Source organism: Telopea speciosissima, chromosome 3, assembly GCF_018873765.1.
Source record: "Telopea speciosissima isolate NSW1024214 ecotype Mountain lineage chromosome 3, Tspe_v1, whole genome shotgun sequence".
Taxonomy (NCBI): Eukaryota; Viridiplantae; Streptophyta; class Magnoliopsida; order Proteales; family Proteaceae; genus Telopea; species Telopea speciosissima.
This window is the reverse complement of record NC_057918.1, coordinates 29,700,169-29,713,910: the sequence shown is the minus strand read 5'-3', so window position 1 is coordinate 29,713,910 and position 13,742 is coordinate 29,700,169. Positions and strand designations below refer to the sequence as shown.

At 39.2% G+C, this 13,742-nt stretch overlaps 1 protein-coding gene across 1 annotated transcript; it reads right to left on the bottom strand.

Annotated features, from left to right (window-relative positions):
- Positions 1 to 3,828: 3,828 nt before the first annotated feature.
- On the bottom strand, positions 3,829 to 12,072 carry LOC122656092 (eukaryotic initiation factor 4A-14). The gene is made up of 5 exons (XM_043850529.1): positions 11,949 to 12,072; positions 8,048 to 8,117; positions 7,770 to 7,876; positions 6,827 to 7,257; positions 3,829 to 4,731 (listed from the first exon to the last, which is right to left on the bottom strand). Exons 2-5 carry the CDS (start codon positions 8,113 to 8,115, stop codon positions 4,096 to 4,098), a joined length of 1,242 nt encoding a protein of 413 aa, XP_043706464.1. The 5' UTR covers positions 8,116 to 8,117; positions 11,949 to 12,072; the 3' UTR covers positions 3,829 to 4,095.
- Between the last annotated feature and the right edge of the window lie 1,670 nt (positions 12,073 to 13,742).

The window sequence follows — 13,742 nt, the reverse complement described above, 5'->3', positions numbered from 1 at the left end:
GAACTCATCTTCCCCAGTCGATTTTGGGAAAGATGAGTTGCAGGACTGAGCAAGATGACCGTTCAGGAGAAGAGAATGCTGCCTGAGTTCAAGGGTAAGCATACCCGGTTCGTGTACAACGAGGATGACGAGATTGAAGGAGCAGAGGAGGTCTGTGTTTCCTCTATTTCACCTGGAGTCCTGCGTTTGAAGGGTTTGCCCACTCCGGAAGGGAAGCACCTTCGCTTCCACCAGGAAGAAGAGGATTGGTTGATGGAGGCAGAATTTCTTGTTCTGTTGTTGCAACCTCTTTAATATAAAAGTTCCAAAAAAAAAAAAAATAGCAAGGATCGTGAAAGGATTTTGAAAGATTTTTAGGATACCTGCAACTCATCTTCATCTTCCCCAATCGATTTGGGGAAGATGAGTTGCAGGTTTTTTTTTTTCTTTGCATGGGCAATTTTGTCATTTCATCTCATATTTTTAACACCGTTAATCATGAATTAACGGAATGGACTTATTTGTTATCATTTACAAATCTCATGGGGTACGCAGAATTTTCCAAACCTGGGGGGTAAAAATATCCTTTCGTCAAACCTCAGGAATGGTATGTGTAAATTTCCCTATTTTAAAGGAGCACTGAAGCCAATAACAAGGGAAGATGCTTTTGTGTCCTTTTGGAAAGGGGAGTGGCTTAGACTTGTGCCAGCCAGCTAACGGTTCGGACCAGTTTTTATCGTATGAACCTAATTCGATCTAATTTTAGGTAAAATAAAAATCAAACCATTAAGTTAAAGTTCGATTTCGATCTAACTTTTCCTCTTATCGATCTTGGTCGAGTTGGGGTTCAATGTTAATACACATAAGATGTGTTAAGGGCAGGCCTAGACATTGGGCAAGGATCCATGTAACTGACCGTACCTTCTGTCTAGGCATTGGGACAATTCACCACTAGCATCATGTAATAGTATGTTTTGTTTCTTTTCAAAAAAAAAAAAAAATTTTTAAAACTTTAGTCATGTTTAAATCTGTAAATATTCAAACTAGCTATTATGGAATGAAATTCTCAGGTGAAAGGAAAGGTAGACTTGGATATATTTTTCTTATGGGATAAAGAACGCTAATCACGCAGCACGGTGTGTACTTCAGTCCAGACAATTGCGTGTGAAATGACCGGTGCACCCCCTGGTAAGGCGGAAAGGATCAGGGGTGCGCAGATCATTTCACTTGCGGTTGTATATGGGTGTAGGTACACGCTGCGTTGCGCGACTAGTTAGCGTTCTTTTTCCCTTTTCTTATTGTTGTCTTATTTTTCTTTTCTATCTCGTGGCTCTTGTGCCCATACACAAGAACACGCAAATTTACCGCTTAACCCCTCTTGAAATCGAAATTTTCATCCGTGTTGATACCCATGTGCACCAACTCTTTGGTTCCACGCTGTTGCAAAGGCTACATGACCAAACAACGATCTCTTACAAAAAAAAATGAGAGAAAATCAAATGATTAAATGCATTTAGGAACACAACATACAATTTTTTGAGGTAATTACACCTAAGAAACCTAACGATACTAGGATACTTAAAAAAAATGGATTTTCGTTCCTGTAATTATGCCCATTGAGTTATAACACTTCACTATTTGCCACTTGCTAGTACATGAATTATTCCATGTGATAGAAGATCAGAAAAACATCTCATTAGAACAATTCAACTTAAAGTTCGTGGAGGCAGTAGCTAAAATTACAAAAAACGTCAGAAGAACCATAAAAAAATTATATTTGGAATACCCAACTATGTGTTAAGGGAGAGGTGTGGATATACCGCCAGCTAGGGTGTCAAACCATTAAATGAACCGGTCAAACCGACCTATCCCAACTAAGCCCGATCCAAACCAGATCGAGCCTTTATTGGGATGGGCTTAGTTTATGATTAAGGGTACCATTTGGTTCTGACTCAGTTTAGGTTAAAGCAACAGGCCACCGATTAACCCGACTGATAGGCTCAAACCCAAATCGAATGAAATCTGAACCTGACCCTCAAACCTTAGTAATTCTACCTATTCCGTACCAAAAACCAAAGCATACTCAATTTTCAAACTGAACCGGCCCCACCCAACCCAAAACCGAGCTGAAACTAAAAAATCCTTCACGGTTTATGCTCGGTTTCCATAAAATAACACTGAAATCGAAGAGAAAAAAAAGCGAACCGCCCGATTGACACCTTTACTGTCAGCTTTTGGTAAGCTAGGGACATGCCCCAATCATAGAACTGAACACAGGAGAACAAAAAAGTCTTTTCAGAAAGAGGAGAAGAGAGGATGACCCATGTTGCGTCCCCCAAAAAATCTAATTGAAAAATAAATTTAACATCACAGTTTTATATTTCTTCAAAACAATTGGAAATATTGCAATTTTGAATTTCTTCCATTCCGCAGGTGCAACTCCCAAATGACTGTTGTCACAAAGGATTCGAGCATCGAATGATAAAATGTAGAAAGTGACCTATCACCCCCTTCTAACCGCTGCTTTTATTCCCTCGAAAAATATTTTAGGGCTTAGATGCCCATGATTGACCCTTCAATGCTCTTGGATAATGATTCCCTTCTTAAAAAACCAAAAAGATAATGATTTGGCTTAAGGGTGTCAAAATCAAATGGAAATCGATTACATCAAAACCGTTGAATTATTTAATAAATGGTTCGATTTTGTTGTAAAAAAAATAATATCATGTTGTTAATAAGTTTAAATCTAATTGAATTATTTAAATCGAAACAAATATTTATACTCAGTAATAATAATAATTAAGCATTAATGGTAATAATAAATAATTAATAAATATATAATTATATAAATAAATAGTTATTTAAAGAGAAATTATAAGAATTCAATTTATACTTTCATTTGATCCAAAAAAAAATTAACAAAAAAATAAAAAAATAAAAGATGTAATGGAAAATAACCATTTGAGTACAAAAAAATAAAAACCTTATAAAACCGTTTAAAAATGATTTCCATTTTAACATGTGAAACCATTTATTAAACAATTCAATTTCGATTTCACCTAAAAATCCTTACACTAAACTTTAACATCCTTACAGTCGGGGTTACAAGTTCTGGACCACAACCTTCCTGCTGTTTTTAACAAAAGAAGCATCTGAGCTCAATCCAAATATTTTAAAGATATCATTCGTCAATCAGTTTTCTTCAGTTCTTTTCCGTTACATTCCCCGAAAGCTCAATACTGAAGCTCATTATTCTGTTGAGCGAGCTTCAAATTTGTTTCTTTCAAATGTTTGATGGTTAGTCCTCCCCCAACTTCTATCCTTGTTGTACTCCGAACACATTGCTGGAATTTTTCGATTTAATAAATCATGATGGTGTTGTGTTATTTTCAAAAAAACTATTTTTAAGATCTCTTATAAAAATAAAAATAAAAATAAAAAAACTGTGCAATGGTATCACAAAACAAAGTCTCTTCCATATCACACAAAAATCAAGATGGTTAATCTATGGTATCGATAAACTGAAATTTCAAGAAACAAACCGGTTAGTTTCATTCTCCGATTTCTAGAACAAAGTGATACCAAGTTGCTCAACACTTAAAATAACTAGGGGAAGAAAAAAAACACTACCTCCATAAACCTTAAGGCTGAAAAAATTATAGGGAAGCCTCAAACCTCATCATCAACCAAATTAAAAGAATGATCAAATTTAAAATAACGAGCATAGATAAAATCCTACAAGACACATTTAAGTTGCGTCGAGTTTGCAAAATAATTAAAATCACTTGATTTTACATAGTATCCCCTCTCATCAAAATCTGTGAAAAATAAAGAAAACAAAACAAAAAGTGAACCAAATCGGAGCTAATCCCCTTCGGATGACTCGTAAATTACAAAAACCCAGCCTGAGACAAAATCTGAAATAAATGCGACCCAAACACCCAAGATGCACAATGATGGATTCCACCAGTGCAAATATGAAGGAACCATATCACTCAGTCAGACAAAGTTCAATTACACTAATCAAGGATCTAGACCCACTACAAACATATTAAATAGTTCTCAAGAAATAGAAAGAAACTTTCGAAGGAAAAGAGAAACAAAGAAAAAGTAAAATCACAGAAGATCTGCAACATTTGAAGGCAGTTCCTCAATGACCACATTGTAGAACTTCTGGATGTCGAACAGCATCCTCTCATCATCCCGCGTCACAAAGTTGATAGCAACACCTTTCCTACCAAACCGTCCACTACGTCCAATACGGTGAAGGTAGTTTTCTGGCTGTGTGGGAAGGTCATAGTTTATGACAAGAGAGACCTGCTGGACATCAATACCACGAGCAAGGAGATCTGTGGTAATGAGCACCCGAGATGAACCAGATCGGAATTCACGCATGATGATGTCTCTGGTGTTCTGGTCCATATCTCCATGAGTGGCAGATACTGTATGGTCACGACTCCGCATCTTGTCTGTCAACCAGTCGACCTTACGTCGAGTGTTGACAAAGATGACACTCTGCGTGATGGCCAATGTCTCATAAAGATCACACAGAGTCTCAAGCTTCCAGTCCTCCTTTTCTACGTTGACATGGAACTGCTTGATACCCTCAAGGGTAAGCTCATCACGCTTAACCAAGATCCTCACAGGCTTGTTCATGAACTTCCTTGTGATCTCAAGGGCTTCAGGAGGCATTGTGGCAGAAAAAACTCCGACCTGAACCTTTGATGGCAATAGCTGGAAAATATCATATATCTGACAACATGAAAAAGCGATAATTAGAAAACCATCTGTAACCCAGAGAGTACCAGTATAAAGTAGACAAATATGAATATGGCAGCTAACGAACGAACTGAATGTCTTGCAATAAAAAATTAGAGAACATTCATAAAAGATCATCATCATCATCAACAAACATAAACGACAAATGATACTAATAGCAGTAAAAATAATATACTCACTACTGTTAATTGCGTACGAAGTGGGGGGGGGGAGATAGAAGGGCAAAATGAAAAACCACAGGGAGATGACCAATGATAACCATTATTTTACTAATATAGTAAAAGAATAATACAAAATATAAGAACTTATAATGTTGCAATCATTCCACAGCCCATATCATAATTGCTCAGAAAGAGTTCATACTTTCTCAACAGAACTTACAGATCATACTAGGAATCAAGAAATGTGCCAGATTATCTAATTGGTAAACAACACTTCCTGAAACGGAACAATCAATAAAGCTAAGTAGATTAACTTTTAGATGAAGTGAAAAGGAAGAAATAAAAGCCAGCCAAAACCATACAAAAGAGGCAGTTGCAACCCCCCCCCCCAAACTCCCTCACAAAATCTGGTGGCATTGAAAATAAAATTATTTTGGGGGTGCAGCTGTGATAATTGTTGCAAAGAAAGGAAACAAAGGGGCAAAGAGAGCAATCCAAAATTTCAAAAAGAACTGCTTTTCCACATCAAACATAAACTACAAAAACCTGAAAAGGCATTCAGCGATCTATTACAGAAGGGGGGAAAAAACAAAGTGGACTGTAGAAGAGTCGAATTGTGAAGAAGATAAGAAGAGCAAACCAATTACTAGGAAAACGAGAAGAATGGGAACAGGGGGAAATACCACACTTCCTGTGCCATCTTCTATGATCTCCTCACAATCGAATCACACTCAACCTCACATTCCACTCACACACAACCTCAGAATTAAAATGCTAATCTGCCTGACACCCAAACAGATCAAAACCAACACCTTGTAGGGTAGCAAAGAACTTATACACTGATACCACAAGATCTTTTAATGGCCACAGAGGATCACCATGGCCTCTCCCCAGTGATGGACGACATAGGAAAGGGCTGAACCGGAAAGCCATATCCTTTGCCTCCACAAATTTTGGTTGCATGAAAGAGGGATTGATACAAAACCTTCTTTATATACAAAAAAAGGGACAAGGTTGAATATACACAAGGGAAAGATTGTGTATATCATGCACACTGATATGACCGGAAACCCATAGTTACACTACATACTGTGAAGAACCACCTTTTCCAGTTGATGATCAATTAGTTCCAACAATTAACACCGCAACTACAATTCACTACAACTAACTCCAAGACAGAATTCAGTCCTTAAATTGAACTCCTGTCTCTCAACATAATCCGACAACAATTTTAACAAGGGGATGCTGCACCTGATCCTGTGTTGCAGCTCTCCAGTGTCCGAGTATCATTAGAAATAACAAATCAAGAGGATTAGTTTACAATCATCTTAATTGAACTTCTGTCCCTCAACACAATCCGAAATGGAAGTCACCATCTATTGACAAGAAGACTTCCTAATCCAAAACTCGACATGTCTACTCTACTTCCATTTGTCCAAACTACAACAAGTTTTTTCTTTTACCATAAATATCATTGCAAAATATTAATCGCCTTCAGCATATTTGAACTTGGCATCTATTATCATTACCCTCACTTCATTATATTGATCTGTGTCAGCAACGATCCCAAGACTAACACTGGGTGCTAACAGGAGCTAACTGAAGCAGATAAGTTCTAAGCATTCCAAGATAATGTAAATCAGGGGAGCATACCAACTTCGAAAGACAAATTTACTAAGCAAATGGGCTACAGCACTAAAAGTTCTTCCAAAACATTGCAATGATGAAACCAACTTCCCTCATAAGCTAATCAATACATATTAAAATTGATGTAACAACTATGGATAATAAATATATAAGCCATAACAATAGAAGTGCTAACAACAGATTGAACACATTAGAATTTTTTTTTTAAAAAAAAGGGCGAATTTAACCATCAAATCGAGTTCACAGATAACAGAACTAACCTGATCCTTGAAACCTCTTGAAAGCATTTCATCAGCCTCATCCAAAACAAACATCTTAATATAATCAGGGCGAAGAGACTGCCTACGCAACATGTCAAAGACCCGACCCGGAGTGCCAACCACAACATGTACTCCACTTGATAGAATGCGCTGATCCTCACGGACACTGGTTCCACCCACACAAGCGTGAACTTTCACACCAAGATAGTCCCCAAGTGCACGCATGACCTTCTCAATTTGTTGAGCAAGTTCCCTGGTGGGAGCCAGTACCAAAGCCTGGCACTCCACTAAACCATAGTCAAGCTGCTGCAGAATTCCAGAGCAGAAAGTCGCTGTTTTCCCTGTTCCGGACTGTGCCTGTTGAATAACATCAAGACCTTTGCAGAATGGCACAATCCCCCTTTGCTGAATAGCAGATGGCTTCTCAAAACCTAAAAAAAGTATCAAGAAGCAAATCAAAAATTCATCTACCACCACAATTGAGGTTCATTGCAAATTACAGCCACAAAAAGGAAGTAAGATCACACCAAATTAGAATGTTAGGACCACCCAAAAAAGGAGACCAAAAAACGGAGGAAAAAAACTGCTGAAATAAATGCACCAAAACCCCAGAAAACCAAGAAATAAATAAAAGCCTGATCAAGCACAGGCGAGAGAGAGTCCAACCATTGGCTGGACTAGAACTAGGAAAAACGGACAATGGTATGCTTCAGCATCTGACATGGACACCTGCTGTGTAAATTATGGATGCTAGTGGAATAGTTGCAGTGTCTGAAATAGAGAAGCCCCCAAAAATGAATTTTCAGTAAAAGCTACAATAGTACCCAGAATGGTGCATAACAAATGATGGTATTGACTTTAAAGATAATACAAGGTTAAATGTTATGAGTGATAAATAATATATGAATAGAAGCATAGAAAATGGGAGCATTGTTAGATATACCGTATGCATAGATGCCCCTGAGAAGATTCTCTTGCAAGCCCATAGCATCAAAACTGTCATATACCTCATCATATGAAGTAAAGAATTCCTGCCCATCAGATCCAAGCCTGGGACCAAATTCAAAAACCAAACATCAATAATACACTACAAAGTCAGTCTATGGTGAAAAAAATATAAAAAATATCACACTTCAACAAGCACAGAGAATATCATAAATGACACAATCAGCACAAACTAAAAACAAGCTAGACAATATGTACAAAAATTGCAGAACATACAATTCATTCATCTTCGTATCATATTGACGAGCATCAAATTGCGATCCTTCTGGTGCCACTCCCGCCATGACTGTAAAATAAGGTTCAAAAAATTAGTCTATAGACCAACATATTTGAAAGGGATTTCTGGATTAAAATTCATTGACTAGAGGTCTGGAGTTTTTAAATATTAAGGACCTCACCTCCATATTAAAACAAACCCAAAAAAAAATAGAAAACACTAAAATATAGTATTAGAACACCAGGGACAACTTTCAAAAGAGGCAAGGAATGGAAATTTAACAACTTTATCTATATATTTAACACAAATAATACAAATTCTAATGATATGGTTAGTGTAATGAGAAGGTTACAATGATAAACAAAGAAGATTGACTAGCAAGAACTGACACACAAACAAACGTCCCTCTTTTAATTTGCAAATATCTTCTATGAGTCTCCAGATCCTAACCAATAAAGCAACCCATTAGAAGAGAGGATCAGCATGATTTCTGCTGTAGGGTAAGGAATCAACTGTTGGTGTAGCCTACTATATGAAATATCTTTTATACTAGGCTTTCACTAGCATTATATAAGCCTATGTTATAGTTCCCCACTAGTCCACTACTAATTGGAATACATTCAATAAAACACGTGGATAATTAAAAGAAAAGATCAATTCAAAGACACATGGGTGCATGTGCTACAGCCTTGTTACACTAGCAATTGGCAATGCACAAAGAAAGATGAATAGGATGACAGATGAGAATTGAGATACTGAACCCCAAGCACACACTCCTCCTAAATCGAGTAAAAAATGCAAGAAAAAAAACCTCAAGAGTTCCAACTATGCTCTACAGTTATGTCGAAGTATTAACTAGGAGTCACTAGGGCAAACATGTACCATCCTAATAATTTCATCTTTTGTTACTGTTACATCAAAGCATGAACTGAAAATCTCAACGACAAACATGTAACGATCTTAAACAAACACCATGTCTAGGAGGCTCACGCAATTAAAAAATGATATACATAGATTACAAAGACAAAATTCCAACATAAAAGACAAGGTGGCTGGATATCCTAATCAGTTAAATTATCAAGATTTCTTCCATCTATGCATAGAAAACGGTTAGCCCCTCCACCTAGAACAGAACCAAACACATATAGCTAAATGGTGCTCAAACATTAAGTCAAGTCAAACAGTAAATGAACAAAACAGCATCTGCAATAGGGTTGCAACAGGGCCCCCGGTGCGCAGGGATTTTAAAACCCTGGTGAAACATAGGTACCCTTAACTCAGCCCAGGCCCGGCCCAGCTCAAGATTGGGCTGAGATATCTCAGTACAGGCCCAGCCCAAACCTAATTGACCCTGATTGGGGCAGGGAAGTGCTGGGTTGGCCCTGGTAGACACTAGCAGCCCCTATTTTTGACATTTCATGGCCAGACAGAGAGGGCTGGCTCTAGCTGACCCCAGCTGCCTATAGACACTAATAAAGGGGGAAAAAAATTGAGACCACCAACCGTAATTATTCTAAAAAATATTGTTAACCTGGTATAATAAATCAATAAAATAAAGACCCATAATATATCAATACCATGAAAATATAGGCATGGGTTATGGATGTATCACTGGGTTTCATTGGTTGGGCTCAATCGGACCTAATCAAGCACGGACTCTAAACGATCTTAAACATGTCGGACTGAGTCGGGAGCTCAATCGGTCGGTCCCAGTAGGGCGACCATCGGGCTGGACCTCCACACCAAGAACGAGCGAACAGTATTCAGTATGAGCTTGAGCTCGGTACGTTTAACAAGTGGGTCAGTTTCGGGCTTTCCCGGTCAGATTTGCCCGGGCCTGTCAGTTCAGGCCTGGTATTGACACCACTCAAACTATGCATGAGGAATAAATATTTTTCATTGATTACAAAGAGACAGCATATGATTGGATGCATGTAGCCCTTGCCATGGGTTGAACAAGGTTACACTACCATAGCATATGTTGAACATGGTTGCACTACCTTAGCATACTTCGGCTAAAACAATGAAACAGAGATCACCGTCTCACTGCTCTTCAAGGACAAATTCATATTGTAGCTGAGGTTAAGGTTAACAGACAAAACAAGTCAAACACACGCTAAAGTGGAACACATAAGATACCAATGCCAACCAAACTTTAATTAGCTACCAGATGCAACAAGCTCTCCAGTCCTTAGAAACCCTGTATTGAAAAACTCTCATCCACAATTTCTTGATTATCATATACAAGCTCATCCAACTTAGTAGCTCCACAAGTCTTACATCACCCATGCCTTCCACGTTTTGGAAAAATAACAAGGTGATTCCTCAGTACAAAATCATTGCTTAACTTTAACATTTCTTGTTGCTAGCGAGGACAGGAAGAGGATTGATCGTTCTAATTGATGCTTTTGCCTCTTTAAACCCATTCCTTAGTCATCAAAAGACATAAAATTCAAGCAACATTCCCATCTTCAGAAGACTCGGTGAACAACAATATATTTGATGCAAATTTCCACATAGAAAAGAGCACCCCAAATGCCTGAACTGAACCTCTTGAACACTTGTTTGAGAGAGAGCACAGTTATAGAACCCACATACAAAAAATTTTAAAAAATCAGTTACAGAACTACTTTGCACCAGAAATAACCATATGTTGTGCACAAATCACACAACTACCAAATCCACCATTTGAAGCTTAGTCTTCAGGCCCAGAAACATAAAAACTTAAAAGTTCATTAATTTATTACCCATTGAATTGAGCAAGCTTCTATATCAATTCAATAGAAATTTTAACGGCAACAGTCACTGTTCACAGAATAAGTAATTTGAATCAAGCGTGGCTCTATATCATTCAATAGACATTTCAATGGCCGCAGTAACTGTTTATAGAATAAATAGCCCAAAAATAAGGTCAAACCCATAAGTGGCCTACCCAAAAACTTTAAAAGAACACCCTTTCATTGATAAATCCAATGGTGACCAAAACAACAACCATAAAGTGGCTAACTTGGAAGAAGTATCCAAAATTCCAGTCCGGATCTCTCACTAAATTCACCCAACTTAAACTCAAAACCAACCAAATTGAACAAGAAACTCAGATCTGTCCCCCAAATGACCCACGTGTTGAACCCCATTGGACAATAACCCTGATGAATTAAAAAGGTGTTTACCTAGGTGAAATATTAAAGTTTTGTCTAAGAAAAGAGGTGAAATAAGACACTCAAGTGGCAGCAATGGCGTTTGTCAAGCACACAGGGAGTTGAAATCCATCTTCATCTTAAACCCGAAGTGACAAAGCGCCAATTAAATCCGATCAGATTGCAGATCAGTAAAAACCACCACTAACAATTTAAGGTAATAATTAATAAAAAGTAAGTGAATAAGGAAGAGATCTCCGAAAATGAAACCCTAGAAGAACAAATTAACATAGAGAACAGAGGGAACGGCCCAGTACAGAGAATTAAAGACAGAAATAGCGAGTTTGAGAGCGATAGAGGGGATGGCTGAGTCGAGGTCGAGGGCATGCCCAAGCGATTCGAGGTGGACCATGAACGATAGCAATGAGAGCTTTTAATCGCTGGAATGAACAGTGGGCCATCTGCTCACCCCAGCCAGCGAGGAGAGCCCCCTTCAAGCTCATCCTCGTCCACGTCAAGATCCCTGGCCTCTGTCCTCCGCTTTCCCGGGCCGGCGTCGGTGACGTCCTTCCCCTCGTTGAGGCCGATCTTAACAAGACAATCTCCGTCGTTACCGACAAGGCCAAAGAGTTTTGCAAGGAATGATGATATGAAAATCGATCTACAATTTCCACTTTTGACTTGATTCAAGTTAATGAGCATCGTAGAAAAGGAGGAACGAGAGCGGCAGAGAAGACGCGTAAAGAGGAGATCTGCAACGTACCTGAGCTCTGGCGCGAGAAAAAGATAGCAGCTGCTGCAACAATTCGCAAACTTTGTAGAGGGTTTGAAAAAACCCTAGTTTCAATTCTTATAGTGAGGGCAGAGGGCTGAGAAACGAAGAGCAATTCGAGGGATCGAAATCACATTTTGAGGGGTAGTTCCGACACTTACGAAGAGTTTTATACCATTTTCGTGGCCTGGAGTCTACACCAGTTACCACTTCTTCAATCTCTGGTCCGATTAAGTAGGGAAAATAACGTTGCCAGGCTGCTGCGGTAGCACCTCCCTATGTACATATCTCTCTCCTGCCTCCACTAAAAAGACATATCTACCCCTATTGTGGGAGGAGATTGGGACATGGGAGGCGCTGGTGCATGTTATAGGGGTGCAAGTTTGGCCTTGTTTGACCCCAACCCACTCGGGCCCACCCTGAGCTCGAACAGGGCCTAGGTTGAGATGCCTTGGCCCTGAGTGCGGGTCAAGGTCAGGAATTTCAAGCCTTGAGTCAAGGACGAGTCGGGTCAAGGTTGAGACCTCGGGCTAAGCCCAGCCCAACCCAACCCTGTCTTCTATTTTTTTTTTTTGTTCTTGTGCAAGCCCATGCATCTTCCTTTTCCAACCTAACCAGCCCATTCATCTCCCTTTCCCAGTTTGGCCAGCCCATACATCTCCCTTTCCCAGCTTGGCCAGCCCATTCATCTCTATTCCCCCCCCCCATGGCTAGGGCCAATTAGGGTCAGCCTGAGGGCGGATCAGGGTTGGATTATTCTGGCCCTGAGTCAGAGCTGGATCGGGCCTGGGCCCAACTAAGGGGATTTAGGGTTGGGCTAGGGTTTTAAAAGGCCCGGCCCAACCGGACCCTGTTGCAGCCCTAATGCTATGTAGCTGGACATGGTGGGACTCAATCCCTTTTATATATGAGTTGGGTGTTCACATTCGCGTACGAGAATGGGTTCTAACCATCTAGATGGCATCTACATGGTGGGACCTACGCATAGTGGATGGTTGGAACCCATTCTTATACGTTCACGAACGAGAATGGGAGCCTGCCCCTTTATATTTAGCCAAAAAAAAGGGACAGGAGTTTCCCTCTTCTCATGCCCCTATGGTATCCCATTCATCGAGGGGCATGAGAAGGTGGGATTTAGTGGGAATGGATACGAAAGGGTATTTTGGAACATACTAAAATCCTAGGAGGGGTGGTTAACCTTTTGGGATTGATGTGTGGTTTGTGTGATTACACTTAAATAAAAAAAACCCCCTAGGATGGTGGGTGACCCATTCGCTATAGGTTAAGGGTGTCAATGAGTAACCAGTAACCAAATACCAAATCCGGATCCAGACCGAATTTAATATGGTTAAGTCCTGGATCTGAAAATGTCTTTATAATTCGGTTTGGATTATATCTGGATCTACCCACCTATCCTGCGGATCTATCTGGATCTAGACCGAATACCCACCTTCAAAATTAATATAAAACCCTAATATTTTATTAGGTTTAAAAGACTTTAATTGACAGTTACATGGTTAACTTAACCCTTCAATTCTCACTTCTTTCTCTTTAGTCTTTACCGCTTCATCTTCCTTGGGGTAAGCAAACTACTAACAAATGATCTGTCGCAGACTAAGGGTGTCAATTGAGTGATTTCTTACAAGTTTTTTATGGAGAAGCAAACATTGATTTGTCTCGTGAATAACAGGACCGAATGAGAACCGAATGGCATAACCGAACTTAAATTAGATATAGTAATCGGATGTCATAACCAGATAAGAACCGAATACAAGAATCGGATTG